Source organism: Cyprinus carpio, chromosome A3 (assembly GCF_018340385.1).
Source record: "Cyprinus carpio isolate SPL01 chromosome A3, ASM1834038v1, whole genome shotgun sequence".
In the NCBI taxonomy this organism is placed as follows: domain Eukaryota; kingdom Metazoa; phylum Chordata; class Actinopteri; order Cypriniformes; family Cyprinidae; genus Cyprinus; species Cyprinus carpio.
This window is the reverse complement of record NC_056574.1, coordinates 27190942-27215101: the sequence shown is the minus strand read 5'-3', so window position 1 is coordinate 27215101 and position 24160 is coordinate 27190942. Positions and strand designations below refer to the sequence as shown.

Sequence of the window (24160 nt, the reverse complement as noted above, 5' to 3'; positions counted from 1 at the left end):
CCAAACAAAGCAGAATAAATGATTTCTCAAAATCTCTACCAGTCAACACATTTCTACTATCATACCACCCATTCTTATGTCCTAGCATGTAAAAATGTCTTTGTGTGTGTGTGTGTGTGTGTGTGTGTGTGTGTGTGTGTGTGTGTGTGTGTGTGTGTGTGTGTGTGTGTGTGTGTGAGGTGTTTGAACTCGGAGCATGTTCCCCGAGCATGAATAGGTATTTGTGTTGAGTTTTCTGCATGTAAAATGTGTGTGCGGTTGACCGACGGGTGAATTACTGCTTAATGGATCCCACAGTGAGCATTCTTCATTTACAGAGGAATGACATGCCTCTCTGGCCCTCCTTCTCACTCTCTTTTTCCCTTTTCCAACACTGCACTCTTTGACCCGTCTTCATTCGCTCACTGTCCGCACATCCTCTCGCGTCGCTTCCCATGTCTGTCACTCCCTTGCTTGTTTCTCCCAGTCGTTTTAGTGTCTCTCCACACGATTATCCTCTTCATTTCACACATCCTCTCTTTCATTTTCTAAGTCTAACCATCAATCTCTTGGTTCACTTCAAAGGTGGCTTATTAGCCACGTATTGGGAAGACAAAGGATATTAAAGTAAATTACACGCTATCGTACCATTAGAGAGGGGGAAACATACACATTAAGCAATGACAACCCTCTCTGTCTTTCTTTCTCACATATTCACACAAAGCGAGCTCTGAGTTGGCCTGTGATTTGGACCTGACCCAGTCTGCTACATTCGGACACATTCTGGGTTCTGTGTCAGATAGAGGAGCCATTGTTCTGATGAAGCAGGATAGAGGAAGAGAGCGAGCGAGAGAAAGAGATGGAGGGACAAAGACAGTTGGGTGGGACTTCAGTACACCATGTTGTTTAAGGGGTCTTGTTCCGGGTATTGTGTTACTGAAGTTGATTTACTGTAATACGTCACTTTCAAGCTATTCAGACTTGTCTATTCAATTTAACCAACAAAACCTCAGCCCTACAGTCTGAAACTGTAGCATTTGGTTTTTGGTGACTTGAAAAGACATGACAAGTGGAATGTGCGCGAGCTGATGTTTAGGGTGTCAGTCGAGGCTCACCGTAGCTGACAAGCTTCCCCATTGGTTTCAGTAGGTTGTAGCCCTTATGGGTGTCCGAGCCTCCCAGAGGATCCAGAACAATATCCAAGCCTAAAACACACAGGAAAAAAGACACAGATGGTGAATCATGCATTTAATTATATGCAGTGCATCAATAAAACTGTACCTGCTTGGCCAAATAACAGAAGTCATAATTTGAGAGTGCATGTTTTGTTTTAACATACTTTTGTGTAAATTATAAGTGAATATTGTGCAAATTAATTTGTGCAATTCTGTGGCTTTCACTAACAAGTTCTTTAAAAGAAATCAGTATTTTTATTTCACAAGGATGCATTAAATTCATAAAAAAAACAACAGTAAATACTTGTGAAAAGCACCAAATCAGCATATTAGAATGATTTTTGAAAAATCATTTGACACTGAAGACAGGAATATATACATTAAAATAGAAAACGGTTGTTTTAAATTGTAATAGTATTTGATAATACTACGGTTTTCCACTTTTTATCAAATAAATGCAGGTTTAGTGAGCATGAGAGACTTCTTTAAAAAAACATTTTCATCTCTTTTACTGACCCTAACATATTTCTATATTTTTCTATATTTCTATTTATCAAAGCATCTTTATTATTAAGGATGTTTATTTGATTATTTTGATGTTTTTAGCAATGCATGTTGCTTTAGCTGTTAGACCATTTGCAAAACAAAAGTTGGTCCTTTTTAAACCTCCACTGCTACAGCAAGTTCAGCACCTTAATGTATTGCTGAAGTTCTTTATTCAACAGTTATTTATGGGTTAACACTGCTCTCGTGTTGACCAGGGTGGAATGTCATCAATATGATACTGTGTTTCTACATTTCTAAGACTGTTATGGTCAGAGGAGTACATCAAATAAAATGTTCGGTCATGGAAGAGCTAAACAAAAAAGGAAGGAATTTGTTTTGTACATTTTTGTGATAAGATAAGAGTAAACAATATTTTATCGGACAGTGTGTTAAGAGTTACAGCTGACTCAGCACACAAACACAACAAAACTTCAATATACACATCCGATATACAACCAAAAACACAAAAAGCACAAACATGAAAGGCAGAGTGGACAGATGTACTTCACTGTTTAACATACACACACACGGTCTGCTAACAGCAAAGCAGAAAGCCTTATTGAGAACTTCTTAGGGGAGTCTTTAGACTTCTTATGTTAGATTTCCATTGTGTCTTTAATTGGACTGTATTTACTAGGCTATTTGCACACACTGCCCCCAAAGCAAACTGAAAGCAACTGAAACAATTTACATAGATTTATGTGTGGTGATTAGTCAGCGGGGAAAAATGTTAATTATATAACATCATTTTAAATGCAACATGTGGTCTTAAAACAAGTTTATTTACCGCAAATACACTACTGTTCAAATGTTTGGGGTAAGTAAGGATTTTAATATTAATGAAAGCATTTTATGCTCACTAAGGCTGCATTTATTTGAAAAAAAAAAAAAAATGAACTGTAATATTGTGAAATGTTATAACAGTTTTCAAGATTAGTATAATGTAATTTATTCATGTGATGCAAAGCTGAATTTTCAGCATCAAAACTCCAGTCTTCAGTGTCACACGATCCTTCAGAAATCATTCTTTAATATACCGATTTGCTACTCAAGAAACATTTCTTATTTTATATTATCAATGTTGAAAACAGTTGTGCTGCTTAATATTTGTGGAAACTTTTATGAATTTTTTTGTTGGATTATTTTGTTGTGTTTAATGTTTGTGAGAAAAGCATTTATTTGAAATAGAAATCTTTTGTAACATTATAAATGTCTTTACTGTTACTTTGATCAATTTAATTTGTCCTTGCTGAATAAAAGTACTAATTTCTTTCAAAGAAATCTTACTGACCCCAAACTTTTACATGATAGATTACATTCTTAAAGCTGGTCTTCGTTGTCAGTCATTGCTCACCTTTGGGGCTGATTTTACGGATCTCCTCCACATAATCTCGTGTCCTGTAGTCAATGGGGTGTGTGACTCCGCCCTGGCTGATGACCTCGTGCTTGCTGGCCGAGGCGGTGCCAAACACTGTGACATCATTCACCGTTTTACACAACTGAGTGGCAGCGATGCCCACCCCACCTAGAGAGGAAACAAAACAAATTATGAAATTTGAAGAAGAACCCTGCACACAAATTATTTCCAGCAGTTTCCATCTCAAAACAAGAGCAGGACCTTGTAAGCAAAGGGTACGGCAGGACAAAACTGCCATAAGACCTTAAAGACGAGCAGCACCCATCCACACATTCAACTTGCAAGTGGTTTCAAAGGCAAATAACTTTGATCAATTTATTATTATTTTCTAATGTTTTTCAACTCATCCATTTTTTTTATTTTTTTTGTGGAGGAACAAAAATTCATCAGAAAGAAACTCATTAACATCTAAATGCTTCATGTTTAAATGTAGTGGTTGGTGGCGAAGGTTTTCTGAGAACTATTCACAGTACTGTGGTCACAGTCTGCTACCGTTACTACTGAAAAACAGCAACAGTAAACAACTTTTAGTCATTTCAAAGCAAAGTATTCAAGACAGAGAGGCTCCAGGACAGCAGGTCACCAATCATGAGCTCTGTCTGGGGACTAATGTCTTAAAGATGTCATTTACATCTGACACAGATTGTGAGCAGATCCATTTAATCAAAATTTTTACTGCGTGTTTTGAGTGCGTCTCAAAGGGAGAGGCAGAGCCGTGTCTTAAAAGGTCACTAGTGCATGAACCTATAAAGGGTAAAGCTTATCTAATGACAAAATTAAGAGCACACATACATACAGTGATATTCATAAATTTTGATCATCAAGTGCTTCTAGGCTTTGGATTGTGATGAATAGTGTTTGCAAACACTCACACTTTTACTTAACTGGCTCTTGTGATGAATAGGATACAAAACAGAGCTATGAAATCGCCTTTTTTATTAAATAAAATAAAATAAAACCCAAGCCAGAATGAGTAACAGCATGCAAAAACAGCCTATTGAAGAAAAAATAGAATTTCCTTTCTATTGAAAATAGAAAGGAAAAAAATATTGTACATTTTCTGATGCTTATGATTAAAATACCACATAAAATAAAAACCAATGAGCTCAATGAGTAACAGCGTGTAAATACAGCTAAGACAAGACCAAATTCATACAAATTTTAAAAAAGCGGTAGCAGGTATGCAAAATAATATATAAATCCCTATAAATCAATGCAGCCTAGATAGCTAAAACCAGATGAATCCCTCCGCTTCATGTCATGGCCGCATCACCACCTCGAGTGTGCATTATTTTTCTAATAATTCAAGGACCCATCGTCAATTATTCCTTACGTATACATACACACTGCAAGTTAATGTTTACCCTGTCAGAGTAAATCAGATCAGAGTTCAGTAAGGGGCGACACAATCTCTGTAATGCACATCTACAGTATCTTCTGTTCCATCACTTCATTAAACTGGCCCTCTCCTCCTCTCCCTCATTCACTCGCTAGTGAATGAAGTTTGTGTTGCCATGGCGACTCAGGAAGAGTTGGTTTCTCTGAAAGCAGCAGGGCCGCCATTTTCTCTGTCAGAGAGCTCACAATGCGTGAGAACACACGTCTCTTTCACATCATGCTTTTTAACCTGCTGTCTCTCCCGTCTCTTCTACTGGACCTCGTGGGGGGGTTCAGTGCCAGGCTGCCCCATGACCACTGAGCTCCGATCACAAGACCTGTGGTAGAGCTGCCAAGAGATCCCCTGAACCTCACACAAACAAAATGAACCTCTTTCATGTGTGCTCATATCTGCTAATCTCCAAAAATATGTGCACTTTACTCTCCTTCACTCAGTCTCGAGCATTTGCTAAGTCTTTTGTGTGCATTTCTCTATTTCTGCACATATAGGAAAGCCACACTAGGCTTCAGGCATGGGAAATTACCTCAGACCCAAGGTCTAATAACCAGAGTCATCTATTTATCTATCTATAGCTATGTAACAAACAAACAAAAAAAATTTCAATTCTTTGATTCTATTCTATTCGATATTCTAAAATTTGATTCTATTCATCAAAGAATCCAGAAAAAATATATCATAGTTTCCACAAAAATATAGAAGAATGATTTAGAATGATATTTGAAGGATCATATGACACTGAAGACTGGAATAAGGACGCTGAAAATTTCAGCTTTGCATCACATGAATAAAATTACAATATACTGAAATTGAAAACTTATTTAAATTGTAACAACATTTCACAATATTACAGTTCTTACTGCATTTTTGTTCAAATAATCACATCCTAAACAAAAGTGTTTTTTTTTTTTTTTTACATAATGTGTATGTTTTACAATCTTACAATTTTACAATCCTTAACGTGTTAAAAATAATTTAACGCAATTAAAGCCAAATCATTGAAGCACAATTTATATTCTAACCCTTTAACCCAATTTTGCTTCTCTGCTTGTGATCAGATCACTTTAAGCCGCTAAACTCAGGGAAAGTTTTCGGTCCAATGATTCAGTAAGCAAATGCATTCAAACAATCAAACAAATGTTTAAAACAGCACTAATATAAAGGAAACTAGGCTGATTACATCAGAGATTGCAGAAAGAACAGAGACTCACATTGCGTTTTCAGTGAATTATTCATTCCAGTGTGCTTGGCTTTAAAACACAAGCTCTGTCATATTCTGTGATTGTCTCTGAAGAGTGCGAGCCCTCACAGGTCACACACGCTGTGTGAAGTACAGACTGAAGGGATTGTCAACACATCCCACCGCTGTATGGCCAGGTGAGACGTGACTGGATAACCAGTGTCGCGCTAGTAAAGTTTTGATGGATGAAGACTGCAATCAAGGTAAATACAATTGCAGTGGCGTACAGGAGTCGCACAGTAAACACGCTTGAGTCCATTATATTAATGCGTGCATGAGTGCTCTTGAGGCACTGATTGCACGTTGTATTTATGCACAGACACAGACATTTCCATACATTCACGATAATGTTTTGATTTGTCATGTGTATGTATCTGTGTCATGTCTTCGTTTTTCTGAATGGATCCGTGTACTGTAGTAGATATATGCAGTCAGCAGGAGGTTGGTTTAGGGTTTTTTTGGCATCTCCATGTGGTCCTGTTCGGTATTGCAACTTGACTTCTCTAAAAAAGCTCTTTGCTGTTGCACTGTACACATACTATACAATTCTGATTTCATGAAGTGTGCGATTAATCGTGATTAATCCCAAAAAAGGGTGTAATTAATTAGATTAAAAATTTTCATCTATTGACAGCCCTATGTATAATATATTAATATTTACATATAATATTACATATAATATTATATATAGACCATATGTCGTTTAGTCAAAGGTCTGGCTATACATGAGACTTCTTTGGCAACACTGTAATTGAAAAGTAATCCAAACAAATAGTTTCTGAATAAAATATAAGTGCACTGATCAAACTGACTCAGGGTTTGTGGAGTGAGAGAGCAAAACAACAAAGAATCCATAGCTACATAAGCAGATTCTTCCATTTAATTCCATTTGTTGCGCTTAGGATTGTGTGGCAGTTTTTTATTGAAGAAAATTAAGCACAATGTTCATCTAATCAGGTCGTTTTACACAAGGACATACGAGGGCGAAACACACACACAGTAAACTCTTTATGCTTCCCTCTATCCACACATTCATACACGCACACACACACTTGGCAGCCAACAACCTCGGCCACAGCAATATTACCCTTCCAGTATCACCCTCCTCTAGTGAAAGGGAATTTTTCCCCAAAACACTGAGGAATTCTGCAGATTCCCAACATACGAGCACTCAGCCCACACCCTCAGTGCAAATAGAGGACAAAGAGAGAGAGACTTGTTTCACTGTGAGTTGTTTGACAGGATTCAAAGTGGAGGCTGAAAAATTTGTGCTAATCTATAAACAGCTTCTCGTATCTGAATCTTGTTCTTGAATTCTTCAAAACAGATCTCAAATCAGAGCTAAAGGCAAGCAAACCAAATAAAACATAGCACAATAGTGACTGGTCAGTCGAATTGAAGTGAGTCACAAACCGATCAGACAGATAATGGTGTAGTATTTGGCATGAGGCGCTGTCACAATGAAGAGGCTGTACTCTGCTCTGATTTGTTCTGGCTGTTTATAAAATCAGCAGTAAGCTACTATATCACATTTTAATGTCCAGCCTTATAGGGCAGTGAGCTAAAGCCAAGAAACTGGAATGCTAGAGGTGTAAATGTAATATACAAGGTAAATGAAAATTTCACCCAAAAATGTAAGTGTCAATTGCAGTATATCAAGTTTCAAAATGTAAACGTGCAAATAAAACCTGACAGCTGTGCAATGTTGTCACTGTGAACTAAAAATAAATCTGTCACATTTCTTGAAAAGCACAAACAAATTAAACAAAACTAACAAAATAAATAAAATAAAAATGACAAAAAAATGACTAAAATGCAATCTAAAATTTAAAAAAAAAAAAAAAACTGAAAATATAAAAATAAAAGCAAATTCAAAACATTAATAACGGTGTGGTTAAGGGGCAGAATTTCAACAGACGACTCAAATTTGTATCTTTTTCTCATAAAAAGCTATTGCATGGCTTTAGAAGACTAGAAGAATGTAGCATACAATTCATTTAGACTACTTTGACAGCCAAAGGACACTGCCTGCTTTCATTGTATAGAAACAAGCAGAGTGAATATTCCTCAAAACATCTTTTGTGTTTCATAGAAGAAACTAAAGTCATATGGGTTTGAAATGACATGAGAGTGAATAAATGACAGAATTCATTTTTGGATGAACTAATCTATTAAAGAATAACAGGAGAAGGGGACTCTAAAAGATCTTTAGGAATCAATTCAATAAACCGTAGCAGATGGCGACTGCTCTTCCTGGATGTTGTGATCCTGGAATGCTGTTTTTGGTGTGAGTGTAATGTTTGTTTTATTTTACAAGCGAAGCCCATTGACATCCTTTAATTTTTTTTTTTGTGAGCGCCCCATTTTTTAAAATAGGCATTACAGTGCACTATCCAAACTTAAATTGTTGTATTTTATGAACACTTTGGAATATAGATGTAAGGTTGGTCTCTTTTTAAAGAAGAAAATTAGCAGATTTTGGCAAAAGTGGAATTTTTTCAAAAATTAAAGTATCAAAAAGTTATAGAAGTTTAAAAGTACTGTAAATAAAATGCCCTATATTAATTTTATTTTATTTATTATAAATATTTTACATAACAGGTTTTATTCTAAAATTGGTATAAAATTAAAGCCTTGAGTCTAAATAAGTTATGTTCCAAATTTGAAGTTGATATGAAAAAAAATTGAGGTTCCTGTGAGATTTTATTTAGGGGAGTTATACCACAAACAGCCACTGGGAGCCATCAAAACTCCTTTGAATTTTGTTTAATGAATTTTTCCCTAGATTTCTCTGTCAATTTTACTTTCAGTACTCAAAATAACCACCAAATATGGAATCCTGAGACTCAGACCTTTCCAATGATATGTTTTTGTTGCCAAGATTATAAAAAGTTTTGATTCTAAAAGACCGTAATGCATTTTGTAATATGACACTTGACACTGCCCACTAAGGGGGAGGAGACCGCCATAAGATTTTAAAGTAACATTTCCATGGAAACGCAATGTCCGATTTCAAAATGGTTTTCACAGGATGATTCTTGGGCTTCTAAGCTTTCGAATGATATATAATTTATCATGATTACTAAAAGATTTTATAGAGAAAAAGGACAACAAAAAAAAGAGCGCCAAGCGTCCCACAGGTGGGACGGTGACAGTTAAGGGGTTAAGGTTTTCCAGATACAACAAAACATTATAACAAGTAGGCGCGTGGGACGCATCAGGATGGATAAGCGTTTACTTTACGAATGCGCTGTAGTCAAACACATTTTCAAATACTTTTGATTGATCCAATCACAAAAAATTTTGGACCCCGTTCACACCTCTATTAAGCGATGTCTGTTTTCGATCGGATACTTTTATGGAGCCTTAAAACCAGACAGCTTCAGATCCCTTGCACTGTTGCTGAACAGAAAAGAGTGACAAGCATCAACTAATAACTAAGAAGAATTTTCAATCTGAGGTAAATTATTCCTTTAAAGAAAATGCATCAGTATTTACCTTAAATCATGCATCATGCTCCATATGAAAATGTCGTGCCATTCCTTACTCTCAGTGAAACTCAGAGGAAACACATTTCCATTATTACATTGAATTCAAAAAACATCCTGTGCACTGAGATACTAAGGTCTTCCTGAGCACACACACACTTGAGCATTCATAGACACACACACATACAAGACAAAAACACAAAAACAATCTCAAGAACAAGATAACATAATACAAGCTGAAACAAAGAGTGTTGGTTACAATTACAAGCACGATGTGCTACATAACTACAGACTCATCTATAATTGACGCCCCCACTCCAGAGACCTCCTTTTTTATTTAATGGGGGCTTTGGTTTGATTTCTCTGCAAATATTTGTGACTAAGTTTTGTCTTAAGACATTGCCTCTTTTCTCTTTTAGGGTGTGGTGGTGGTTCAAGGAGACGCTTTCGAGATTGTTTGAGAATTCTGGTTTCTGCAAGACTCCAGTTGGAACGAAAGTGTTTCCGTCCACCCCAAGCCAAAGCTTCATCCACACCCACACTGTCTGATGCATATGTCCATAAGCATTCACGCGGGATATCACACACCAGAGAGGGAATATGAGAGTAGTTCAGTTCATTTATTGGGCCTCATTCATGAAACACAAGCAGAATTGATTCATGTAAATATAATTCATAAATCCATTCTTACATAAATCGTCCCATTAAAATGAATGCTGCAATTCATTCAAGAATGGTTTTATGTAAGATTTATACAAATACGTGTTTTTTAAAAGGTTGCATTACCTATACTGAATGAGTATTTCAAGATATGTTTTTGTATAATCATTGATAACACAAAAGTAACATTTGTTCACCACGTGTGCTCAGAAACTAGTGAAACATGGCTCCTTTAAATGAATTTCCCTAGAAAAACAATCTACCAATATATATTATATATATATATATATATATATATATATATCTATATATATATATATAGCTGAGATAGAGTCATATGCCAAAGACAAATATCAATTAGAGAATTAGTACACCAAAGAAAACGCTGTTGATGCTACAGCTAAAAAGATTTAGAATTATTTTTAAAAGATCCATTAGATTTGAACAATATTTGTTGAAGGTGCAATGAAACCAATCACTAGGTGGCACTGTGTATAAATTGCTCGGATACACTCAGAATATGGTGTCGATGTTTACCAGGTTTTCTTTCGATGTCAAGTGTTTGTAAAGTTCAAAATGGTGGAAAGGCAATATGGCCACCCTAAAAAAATTAACTGGTTGTACACAGCATGACCCAGTCAATATTAATGTAAGATTAAACCCGAAGTTGTAAGCTAAAATGACAATTTGTGAATTTTTTTTTTTTTTTTTACCAGTAGTTGGCGCTGTGACCATGGGTGCTTGGCTCTAATTAATTACACTAAAATCAATGGTTTTAACAATTGTCTTACAATGAATCTCATTAGCCTTTTCAGCTTTTGTAAACTATGCATTAAAAAAAACTAAAAATAAAAACATACCAAGTATAACTAATTATGCATCAAATATTTAAATTATGAACAAAGTTTGACATTTTTTATTTATAAAACACTTGAATTGGATGTATGGTTTCTAAGCAGTGCTGTCAGGCAAGAGAAGGCTATGTAGTAATTTTCATTATGATGTTGGCATATTTTAAATGCTGGTATTTCTTGAGTATGTGGAGGGTGTATCATACCAGAGACGTTTCTTCAAAGTTTGCAGATTTTATCAGCAATTTTGATGCATGTAGCTACTCCCCTCAGTCAGATTCCAGCTATTCCACTAGTTTCCCCGACATTCTCTCTCACAGGCAGATGTGATTTCACTTAGAATTTTTAAAACACGTTTTGTTTTTCTTTATACTGATACCACAAAAAAAATTTAATTAGCCTGAAACTGTTTTTTCCTCACTTTGGTTATCAAATATAATAAAAAAGATCCTCATGAATATAAATTTACACTTAAAAATCCAACACCGTAACGCACTCACAGACTGAATTATCAATACATACACATTCTAACAAGCACACACCATTCTGTTCTGACTAGAAAACCTTTCATCACTTTAAATGTTGCATAATTAAATGAATAATTGAGTAAATCACAGTTTAACCAAATAACTATCATCACAAAATCTGTCACCGTTTTCCAATACAACCAGAGCACAGTCTTCACTGCGAGCAGAACATTATCTTAATGTTTATAAACTGAACGGCTGCCAAGGGACTCGCTCATATGAATTTATCGATAAGATATTTGTTTGACACCTACAGGAATACTCTCTGAGAACTAATAAACTATTCAATCCTGCACCTGCATTTGCAGTGTCTCCCAAAGTTCATTATTTAGAGAGCACGGATTCCCAACACACCCCCACATATACATACACCTGCCCAGAGTGTAAGAAATCCCTTTGGGACGACACTTGGAAATAGTTAATTGCCACAAGGGACTCACTGATCCACTCCCACGAATGACGATGGGAGCATGTAAGTAAATGTAAACCACTGCTGCACTCCCTTGCCGCTGTAAAAAGCCACAGGGCTCCCTTTTGGCCAGCTGCAAGAACCGTATACACAAACGCTTGGATGTGTCCATTGTGCTGCAGCTCATGAAAATATAACTGCATTAGGCGGCATGTAATCCCTGTTTTGAAGCAAGTAATACATTTGCATAATCTCCACAGTGCACACACACACACACAAACTTACCTGCAGCCATATGGATGAGTACGCTCTGGTTGGGACGCAGGTGCCCAAAGTCAAAGAGCATCAAGTAGGCGGTGATGTAATTGACAGGAAGTGCCGCCGCCTCCTCAAAGCTCATGCCCTCTGGCATCAGGAAGGTGTGTGTGGTCGCCACCACTACTACTTCCTGCCACATGCCACTCCGGTTCAGAACCAGGACCTTATCACCCACCTACAGACAAGAAAAACAGAGAAACATTCAAGGAACGTTTGGAAAACAGCCCTGGAATGTTTCAGCAACAATATGCCTTTCAGAGTTATATGCCACAGTCACCATAGCAGCGCTGCAACAATCTTGAGTATAAGTGAATAAGCATTGAGACATCATTCGAGGAGATGTGATGATAATGCTCATTGGATCTGTATGGTTATTTGTTCATTGGCTATTTTGCGCAACTTTGGAGTTAAAAAAAATAAAATAATTTTTGGCAAAACAACTGCCCAGCTGCACAAATCTGGGAGATCTCTCGTGTATGTTGTGTTGTCATTATCCTTCAAGACAGTTAGCATACCTCAACAAAATATTTGAACCTGTACTATTGGCCATCTGGATTGTTTTGCTAAACTTTTTCATTGGAGAAGATAAATGTGCTCCATTTAGAGTTGTTTGATAGTATCAGTTGTAACTGAAAATCCTTCAATTACCTTGGCGAGCCCCAGATACACACACAGATACAGGAAAGCTCATTGCGCAGACTTCCACTACTTCCTTTGGAATGAGGAGATACAAGGAATGCAAACATACACACACACACACACACACTTGTAACACATAAATCTGAGCCACCATTAGTGTGTTTGTGCAGTTGAAGTTGAGCCACAGTGGTTTGTTCCATAGTCAAACGTATAATCTCTATTTGTCCGAATACATGACGATACATAATTGAAAATTTTGTGAAATGGAAATTCACTATTTCCTGCATGTTATTGTGAGCAAGTCATCCATGCATGTTTTTTATTTATTAAATTTTTTATTGAGCTTGTGATTTTTAATCATAACTTCACCTTCCAGTGAAATTATAGATTTCTTTCTGATGGAGTATGCTGGAATCCAATCATTTAAATCCCGCCCCTTTCTTGCAATCAAATGCAAGCTTGCAATCAGACCTGCCTCCATCCAATCAACAGCCGACAGATAGAATCAATATATATTTTTTTTTCAATAAACTGTTTCTTTCGTATGTACATCATCACAATATAGAAGAAAAGATCTGATGCCAATTCCATGGAAATTGTAAGGTGTACATATGTTGGACAAAGCCAAGCTACAATCTTACTGTCTAGGTCTGTTAGTCCGACTTCATAAAAACCTGACCATTACTATTTTAACTGAACTAATACATTTACATGGCGTTTTGTCAATTTGTTTAAGCCCAACTTTTACTCCAGTATTATTTTGGACCCCATTGACTTTCACTGTATGGGCAAAAAAGGTTAAAACATTTTTTAAAATATCTTTGTGTTACACAGAAGGTTTGTAACTACATGAAGCTGAGTAAATGACAACATTTTCACTTTTGGGTGAACTATCCCTTCAAATTCAGTATGAGCAATAGAAAATACCACTAATATAACTCTAAAGGAATTACACATTCTAATATCTGCACTATTATGGCCCATGTTTTCAAATCGTTGGTTGAGCCAATGTTACTATATCCAACCCAGTCAAGCTGCTTAAATAAACAGACTGCAATTCTGTTTGGTGTTGCTGGTGCCAACAAATGGCACACTTCACCTTTAAGCTGTTTTCATAATTCATAAAAGCAGTGACATGGACTCATCCGACCTTTGTAACATGCACAAAAACACTCAACACTTAACACTTACGTCCTGTACTCCACTTGTGTATTTTCTCAATCACTAGCATCATAAACATCCCACTTCCTCCATCACTCTTTCTCCGTCTATCACTCCTTTTCATTTCCCATCTCCCCCTTTCTGTCTTTCTGCATTTCTAAAGATCAGATCCTCTCATTGGGGGGCAGGCAGATCCTTCAGCCTCAATGAGCTTAAGAGAGGACAACACACACACACACACGGCCAGAAAACCACCTCTCTCTTTATTTCTTTTTTAGGGTACACAAACTCGGCACAAATGTTCAACGGTGCTTCAGGAACCACACACACTGAAGCTTTTCTCAAAAGCAAAACACAAACACTAATATACCCAGCGCTTCCCTCACAGACAGGAAGACACACACAGTCTAATAGGCCCAAGGGACGCATGGGCATCTTTGTCTTTACTGTCCAATTAGAGAGCGGGACTACTCCCAAGCCGATACGTCTGTGCCCCAGTTCATCTCTCTTCACGGTTTTCAGTCTTTCCTGTCTCTCTCTCTTCTCATCTTCCACATCTCAGTCTTGCTTTCTACCATTCCTCTTCTTCTTCTTCTTTAATTGGACGTTCTGCACATCACAGATCAATGGACATTTAAGTCTCGGCTGTGAACTGTGATCATAACTCACAATACGGGGCAATCAGCCCTCTTCACCCTTCTTTTCTATCTCTCTCTTTCTCCTTGTCAGACTTACAAAGCAGTCACACTTGTGTCACAAACTTATCATACTTTGTATTCTGTGTTTGCACTAAACACACACACTTTTCAGCTGAGATTGCAGAGATCAAGGCCAGCTGAAGGTCTTGTGAGATGTCTGTCACTGGCTGTGATCCTCTCCCATGTCTCTCCAGTCTCTTCCTGTCCTGTATGCATGCACGTACACACCCAAACACACACACACTTTGAAGGGTAAAGTGGCTCTCTCTAATGCATTTGGCTCATGCAATACATCTGTCTGTGAACTTTTAATCTTGTTGCTGTGGAAATGAGGGGGATTCTGCTCCATAAAGCTTTGCCATCTTCCAGCACTAATTTGGTCTATTTTATCTGTTTGTTTGTTTGCTTTTGTATGTGGCGGCAGCAGCCCAACGGTTGAGGCTCTGGGATGCTAACACAAAGGATGGCGGCTCAAAATCCCACGTGGGGCAAAGAGATATTGAGATCACGATCTTGCTTTATCACCACTGTGCCTTTGAGCAAAATTGGAAGCATCTATGAAATAGCAACTAATTATGGAGGAAATAATCATTATTATTAATATTAATAAATATTTATGCTATATTTTAGCTATATATTAACTGCTTAAAATTCTATTAAAATATTTTTAAAAAAAATTATTTTAATATTATTTATTATTATTATTATTATTATTTTTCAACTGGCATGTTAACTGGTAACCACAGAGTTGTAATGAATTGCTATTTTATAATTATTTTGCATGCAGCTTAATGACCTCATTAACAGAGAGATTACATGGAATATTTATACTTTTTCCCCTCAATCTGTGATTTTTTTTCTTCAAATTTTCAAAGTTTTCAGACCTGCAGAATTTAAAATGAAGGCAACAAGGTGATAAAATGGTGAAAAAATGGTGACCAAGACTTAAGATATACACTGTCCCTATTAAATATTACATACAAATTATATATTTTCCACTAATACATTCATATAAATTGCCTTTTTTTTTTAACTACAAACTTACCATATTCAGCAGCAATTTTACCATAACGTTCACACAGATATAAAAGGTATACTTTTTTGGAACTCTTGTAGGTTTAATAGATTTATTTTTAGAAGTATTAAATTTAGTTTTAATTTAAATACTTAAAATGCACAGTTAGGGTACTGCAGTCACATTTTGACTAATCAGGTTTATCCATTTATTACGGCTTGTTTTTATGCTGCACCTGATGAAACTGGCCTTGGAGAGTCATTTTAAGCTCATCCGCGTTGTTTATACCCTACAATTGTCAAATTAGGTCATACTTCCATCACAGCACCATAACTGTTTCCACTTCTGTAACCACTCTCTGCACACTGTGAAACACTGTTGCCTCTCTTGTTGTATTGTGACATTACGGCTTAGAGTAAGTTTTTATTATTTTTGTGTAGCTCTTACATGTTGATCACTCTTATAGTACCACTAACTGAACAAATCTCAGCCTACGCCTCAAACCCATAACTCTTCATTTATGGTGCAGTTAAACTGCTCTTAAACACGAGCACTTGAAACCACGTCAGGTTTCCATGTCAAAAAACCTTACGGTTAAAACGGTTTCTGGATTAGAAATGTTACGCGGCACCATCAGATTCAGCTACAGCGGCTTGTGTCCCTGCTGTTCACTTACCAATATTCACTGCATCGCTGTTTATCATCGATCTGTCAAATAACACACACACAGAGGGAGGGAGAGAGCGAGAGAGAGGAAATTCCAGGCTGACAATGTGGTCCAGGGGAAGATAATTGTGAACAGATGCATCTGATCCTCGCAGCAGAACTCTGATAAATATTGTTGCTTATGCGCACAAGCAACAAGTTACATGAATTATTCAAGACAAAAATGCTAATATAGACAGAGAGTGGGCACAAGAGAGCAGTTTAGGAATAACATCTGTCCGGTCATGTGAGAGGATGTCACGGGCCTTTAACATTCACCTCCACAGTGGTCTATAGGAACATACGTATAGAGACAGTCCCTCAATCTCATCCTCCAAGAAAGAGTCATTTTCCAGACACCACATTCAGCAGATTCCCCACCTCACATGCTCACCAAACAATGTCAGTTTTGCCGAGCACTATCAGGTCTCCGAATGTGAGAAGCAGCAATTGTTTGCTTGCTGACATGGTAATACAGAAAGAGCGAGAGAGAGAGAGAGAGAGAGAGAGAGATAGGGTGGACGGTGACCTTTTCAATTCAATATCGGTGACAGATGAGGCTGAGGAAGGGCTGAACCATTATCTTCATCCTCCGCATCACCCACCAGCCAACGCCTAGTGCTCGCTCCCTCTTACTTTCTCTCTCTCTCTTTCCTGTGTTAACACACGCTCAGGCTTTAAACTGCATTTCACACAATTCTTGAACATCTTACCTCCACTGGTTCTCATTAAATATGTTTATTCTCGGTAATACAAACACCAGATCCTTTCAACCAACTCTCACACAGAGCCGGTGCATGACGTTGCCATGATTCGTCGCCATGGAGACCAGCGCAGCGACCACCAGGCATGACTCATCGATTTGTTCATATGGAGCACATAGAAAGTCAATTAGTCCACGTCATACGAAGACTCCACTGTTTTCTATGGAGCTGAAAAAATTTACCCGATAATTAGATTTATTTATTCTAATCACACTGGTATCCGCTGGCCAACTATAACAAATATGTATATAATAAGAAATTGTATTGCACTGGCGCTATGCCTACAAAAATAGGCGTTGACAAGAAAAACTTGCATTATTGTTTAAAGAGGCCAAAATGAAAAAAAAAAAAATCTGGCAAGAATGATGAATGATGTCAGAGTGCATGTCGGTGTCATAATGCGCGAGGCAGATGACAAAGGGCGCGTGTGATTAGCATTTCCCCCCCCACTCGCGCCTCGCCCTTTTTTTCTGCGCTTGGGGAGCGTCTTCCGCGCCTCCACTTGACACCGGTATGGCTCGCACCTAGTCGCAAAAAGTTAATTAAAACCGTCGAAAGCGTGATTTCGCTACTTTTTAAAAGCGTCTGGAATTAACCGCGCGCGCGTGTGGATGCTGCGCGTCTCAGGTGCGACTTCACAGTCTCTGAGAGAAAGAGGGGCGGTGGTTGCATCCACACTGACGCGATCAAACTAAACGCTTCCATTAAAAGAAACGCCGCTGCCTACAGTGAGGAGCGCGTGTGCATTACTGTGTCTCTAAAGTATCATCAGACGGTTAGTTACTTTCAACTCGCCGCGTACACAAGCAAAGCTCGCTCTCCCGTGAACGTTTAGCGTTCCGGCCCATTGCTCGGGTCAGCGCGACGAGAGCTCCGGTGATTCTGAAATGAGGCTATCGGTGCCCCTCCCGCTCCTCTTTTGTCTCCGGTGGCGAGTGAATGTGACAGGACTTTGAGAATGAGTTCTCTTTGAATGACTGACATTATTTTTGCACGGCGTTAAGGGGTATAAATAATTACAAACACCGTGTAAACATTTTCATAACACGTTTAGTAATAACAAATGCGTAAAAGTTGCAGGATGGGCAATAAAATCAACACCGGAGAACGAACATTAACGAATAAATTGCTGTATAAACTCACTTTTCTGTCAGTCACGTCTTCAGCGACAGCCTCGATGATCCCGGAGCACTCCATGCCCGGGGTTACCGGCGGGGACGGGAGCCGGTCGTACAGTCCCTGTCTCGCCATCAGATCTGCGAAGTTCAGCCCGCACATTTTCACGCGCACCATCACCTCGCCGCTCTTGAGAGCCGGCTTCCCCTTCTTCACTTGGAGCTTCACCTTATCATACCCGCCGTAGCCGGTGAGCACCAGAGCCCGGTAGCTGAACGTGTCTTCCTCTGGGGCTTTCTCCGCGGCGGGTGCTGGGGTGTCGGCGGCGGCCTCGGTGGACGCGCTGGTGGGAGGTGGGTCGGGTTTGCTCTCGGTTTTTGGAGACTCGGCGGGCGTCTTGGTTTCCTCCTGCTGCTGCTGCTGCTGCTGCTTCTGCTCCTCGGCGTTTTGCTGCTGGGCAGGTGCGTCTTCGCCGGACATGGTCGGAGTTTGAGTCGAGAACTTGAGAAAAGACTTGCGTTGGTTTTCCTGCCTCACTCAGGCGGATAATGCAGAGCTCAAACGACCTCGAATATACGAACTGCTTCGCCGTCCACGGTTTGCTCAGCCTTTGCAAAAAGGATGCTGGAGCCTGAGAAGGTGGAGGACAGAGAGAGAAAAAAAGGGAGTGGAAGATGCCTCACGACGACTAGTGAGTGACCAGAGGCTCTGACAACTATTGAGAAAAAACGAGGCGAGGCGTGGCGAGCTGTAAAGCCCGGAGAAATGGATTTAAGGTTGGGGGGGGGGGATAATGGATTGAAGAGTCCAATGAGGGAGTCAGCTGTGCTGACAGGCAGCTGTGCTGACTTCAATTTAGTAAATGCAGTAAAGCTGTTTTTACTATACTCAGCTGAAATTCACACAAGAGAATGAGAGGAATTCTGGCTGAGTGTTAAATATACTTAAACAAATTTATCTTTTTCGTCTTTAGGAATGTGTGCAGTTGAAATACAACCAGCATTGAATAAGCATAAGATGTTTTTTTTTTTTTTTTTTTTATCTATGCGTCATGATATTTTAAGTGTAAAGTGATTTGGTGCAACTTATGCTGCTTTTAAATAGAAATAAATGTTTTGTTGTAAAAAAAAAATTAACACGTATTAAAAACTTGAGACTTCTGAATTTGTAATCGATGTTAAATTAACAAACAAACAAAAGTAAAATAATCATCGCAAGAATTCTGTGATTCGCAGCAGAAGGCTGCATAAGTTCATTAGTTGGTTGGTTTATTTAGTCCAGTTAGTCAAAGCTTTTGATTTTAAAGTGGCATGACGTGTAGCCAAGTATGGTGTCCCATACTCGGAATCCGTGCGCTGCATTTAACCCATCCAAGTGCACACACACAGCAATGAGCAGTGAGTAGTAAACACACCTGGAGCAGTGGGCAGTCATTTTTGCTGCAGTGCCCGGGGAGTAGTTAGGGGGTTGGTTGCTCAAAGGCCTCACATCAGTCGTGGTATTGATGTCCCTGCCGATACTGAGACTCAAATCCATGACCTTTGGGTTACAAGTCCGAACCTCTAACCATTAGGCCACAACTGCCCCGGTTACTGTTAGTTAATGTCGCCAGGTTACGCACAGACTAGAACATGTATGTAAGTGGAGCTCAAAGTGATGTCAAAGTGTTGTATAATCAGATTTTATGACAATACACATCACAACATTATTAAATGTGTAAGACAATAAAAAAAGGAAATATGCAATACATAGGTCTTGATGCAAACCCATTTTCCTCCCCCAAACCATTTAAGAGAAATCCTAATTAAATGCAAACCCAAACCAATAAAGATTTTACCTCAATCACGGAGTCACCTGTCAAAAAAAACTCATGGATTCAGTTCAGAAAAATCATGAATGGATCAGTTCATGACAAACAGTATTGCTGTCTATCAAGATGTGTGCTATAGCCTACTAAGATAAATGGTTGTTATCCGTTTCAGTGTTGTGTAGGCAATCAGCAAAGTGATTGACCAATGAAATTCTTAGAATCAGCTGTGGGGCGGGTTTTGTGATGGTTTTGGGGGGAAATCACATATTCATATTTCTGTCAGTGTGAGGAGAGAAAAAAATATGCTTCCCTAGGAAATCAAAATGGTGTACAATGCCTGGGTGTGTTTGTGTAAAAAAAACAAGAAATGTGGATGTGCACAGCTCATAGCAGCTACACTGTCTGAGTTTCAAGTGTTGTTTTTGTTAGCATGAATGTAGTAGAACGGATGTGTGCATCCGCGAGCATGTGTGTAGAGGCGGGTACGTCATTCACGTGGCTGTGGAGGCGTGCTTATGGGCATGTTTGTGTGCAACCAGAAGGCCAAGAGGAAATGTCTATTTATTCCTTCTATTCTCCAAGACCAATCTGGAAGTCACAGTAAATTCACAAACCATTGTTAACACTTGAAGGCGGTGCATTGCATGTGTTTGTGAGTGCTCTGACATAAAATAGCCGTGCTAGGAACAGCTCCGGCCAAAGCAGGCATGCTTTTTCACACTAAATCAGCCACCAACATACATACATACATACATACAGCCAAACACTGCAATAGTAAAGGTCACTGAGACTGAGACTCATACAAGTGCCAAGGAAGTGCTTTGAGAGAAACAGGAAGTGAACTGTAGGTCACGGGTATGAATGAGTTTAAAAGCTATGCAGATCACGCTATAGGAAAAAGATTAAATAAGTGACTTTTTTTTCCTTTTATCCTGTCACCAGCATTCTAGAAATTCTGACAAAATAATGCATTGCTTTAGAAATCTAAAAACTAGTGATCTTGGAAACCACCCAATGTCTTCCAAACTGCAGCTTAGTTGCTTGAGCTCTGGTCCTAAATCTTTGCAAATAATGTCTGGTGTTCGTGTGCCAGTCTCACTGCTCCCACCAATGGAGACATAATCCTCTAATGGCTAAAGAGTTGGGCAAAGTCCTGCTGGCAGGCAAACCCTGCTTGCCTAATGATATGAAAGTCAATTGCCTCATACAGTAAAAATATAAACATCTAGTAAATGGATGTCACATTCTGGATTTCATTCCTTTTTATAAATTATCTTTTTAATTTAATTACACTTTTTTTATCAATATCTATATTTTAATCATAAATATAATTGTTTCAGGTTATATACAGATATAAACGTTAAATTGAAGACTTTTTAAAACCTCTTCAATAACACCTTGTGTGAAATTTAAGACTAAACCTGTAATGAAAAAAAAACACATTATATTACAAACGTATGTATGATATTTAATGTTTAATGTAAAAAGAAAGCAAAGTATCAAACTATTAATTATTACGATATACAGTGAACTATTCCTATCAGCAGATAATATTTCATACAAAAAAGCACAGCGTCACTGAGATTTTTGCTGGTATAAACAACTTATTCAGAAGTAATATTTTCATCACTGTTCTATCAGCATTTACATACTTAAATCTGCACATTTTAAATATTTACCCCATGTTATTTACCTTCATAAAGGCCAATATTTTTAACCTTATTAAATGTATGCATCATCATTCATGTAAAAATTCGTACAATTGGTCAAGAAATGCAATATACACTACAGGGCTGTAACTAATCAAGTTAAATAATTTACACTGCAAAATTACAACTGTAGTAAATAATGCAATGAGATTAATGTCTAAATAAAACATTTTCTAAAAAGTAAGGTTATCGTATTGTCACATATAGGCTACCCTAAACTCTCAGTTCAAGAAAATTTCATTTAATCTTTTAATCACTGACAATAATTATATTGTTTGTTTGATGCTATGTTGATGTTGATCCATGATGCTTGAGATGACATGAATAAAATATAACAAATATATTAGAAAAAAAAAACATTACCTTGTTACACCTAATAGTGTTTTATAATTACTATATACTGATAGCTATTATATATGCCTATGGCAAAAAAATGAATATAACACATTAGAATAATATAATATTACCTTATGTATATGGCCTAATAGTGCTTTATAATTAACATATCATACAACTATATACAGGACATCTCCCTGTCACCCCCTGCAGCTCATAGATGTTACCCTCTGCACGTGTTGTCAGGGTTAGTTGTTCTTTCCCCAGCTCCCCTTCTCGACCTCCTCCGCTAGATCTTTGATTGCCTTCTTTAGGATCCCTCCGGTCACTCCTGCCTCCCTCAGAAGGCCTGAGGTTGACAGCCCCACATAACCTCGGCATCCAACCTCCACTGGATAGATAGTGGTCCTCCAGCCAGCCTCCTGGCACTCAGCAGCCAGCTCTGGGTACTTGGCCTTCTTATGTTCGTAGGCGGCCTCCATCCCCCCTCCACTGGTATTGTGAGCTCAGTGAGCAACACGGATTTTGCCTTGAAGGACAACACCACTATATCAGGGGGAGAGATGTAGCAGTGATCTCGACCGGGAAACAGAGCTGCCTGTCAAGGTCGACTCTCATATTCCACTCCTGGTCAGGGGAAAACGGCCTAGGTGTTTCTCTTGGTCTGATGTTTCTTCTCCCCCAGTCTTCATTGACAAAGCTGATGTGGTTGTCGTTCTCTACTGGTGGTACTCCTTTGCTGCCCTGTCGACGCCCCTCTAGCACCTCTGCTAGCTTTCTCAGGACCTGGTCGTGGCGCCATCTGTAGCGTCCCTGGGAGAGCGCGATCTTACAGCCTGACAAGATGTGCTGTAGGCTTGCGTTAGGGGTATTGCAGAGTGTGCAGCCTTCCTCACTCCCGAACCACTGGTGAAGGTTCCGAGGACAGGCAAGCGTGTCATTTTCAGTGGCCACATCACCCTCCTGTAGAGCGTAAATTGGTAGCACCAGACCTTGTACTTCCCGGGGAGTTGGCTTTGATCAATCTTTGCCAGGCCTTCTGAGAGCTGTTTCACCACGGTTCTCCCCATCTGTTTGTCCGTAAGCTCTACCGTGTACTGCCTCCCCAGGCTTTTAATGGGTTGCTTGGAGAGGACAGGGATTTTCTCTCCCCCCACAATGAAAAAGGCGCTGTCGTTTCTGACTCCTCTTCTGAGAGACAGGCTCCGTGATTTTGATGGCTCGATCTTCATTCGTGCCCACGACATCAACTCGTCCATCCTTTTCAGTAGTCTTGATGTGCATGCTGCTGTCTGAAGCAGGCTGGTGACGTCGTCCATGTACGATATACAAATATATATATTGCATATTTGATAACTTGTGATCATATATAATATTATAAGGTCACGCACGAATCTGAATTTAAGACATTTTAAAACTTTTTAGGGCCTTTTTTAGGAAAACTTTAAGACTTTATAAGGACCCGCTGTCACACTTTTAATCATAAATATAATCATAAATTATGTTTATAATTTTATGTATACTTATTTTATTTATTATAATTTATTATCTATATATGCAAAATAATTATTGATCATAAATATAATCATCATTTTCTATTATAAATTTAATCATGCTAATTTTAACAATATCTGTCTATGAAAAGTAATGGTTTTAATTAATCACAAAATGATAAATTATGATTAGAATTTCACTATGCTTATTTCGTCAATATTTATCTATGCAAACAATTGTTTCAATCCTAAATACAATTATAAATATAAATATATAACTTTATTTAATTATTCTTATTTTATCACTATCTATGTTTGCCGAAAATTTTTTATAATCAAATATAATACTAAATTGTGATTATAACTGTATTCAATTATTCTATTTTTATCAATATCTTTGTAAGATAATAGTTTTAATTACAAATATTATCATAAATGAATTGTATTTAATACTACTTATTTTATTAATAATTCTTTTTTATTTATGATTTATTTATTGAATTTTCAAAACAATAATATTTATTTATCTATGCAAAATATTTCAGTTTTATCATAAATATAATTACAAATTATGACTACGAAAGTGCAGCCTCTGAGCAATAACATTTTCTCAGTGTAACCTTCTGGTAATTAGAAATTAAAGATCAACCTCTTTCCTGGGTGACATATGAGGGGTGATAAAAGTTTACAAGGGCATTTTGATATGGA

The 24160-nt window shown here is 38.0% G+C and overlaps 1 protein-coding gene across 1 annotated transcript in view; it reads right to left on the bottom strand.

The window, feature by feature from the left end:
* The window catches only part of LOC109051496 (synaptic vesicle membrane protein VAT-1 homolog), a 26606-nt gene extending 7752 nt beyond the window's left edge, over positions 1-18854 (bottom strand). The window contains exons 1-4 of the mRNA XM_042727428.1: positions 18132-18854; positions 11974-12181; positions 3055-3225; positions 1095-1184 (exon numbers count right to left, since the gene is read on the bottom strand). Coding sequence (XP_042583362.1) covers positions 1095-1184; positions 3055-3225; positions 11974-12181; positions 18132-18584 — 922 coding nt within the window. The 5' untranslated portion in view covers positions 18585-18854. The remainder of the gene's footprint in view (positions 1-1094; positions 1185-3054; positions 3226-11973; positions 12182-18131) is intronic.
* Positions 18855-24160: the final 5306 nt, after the last annotated feature.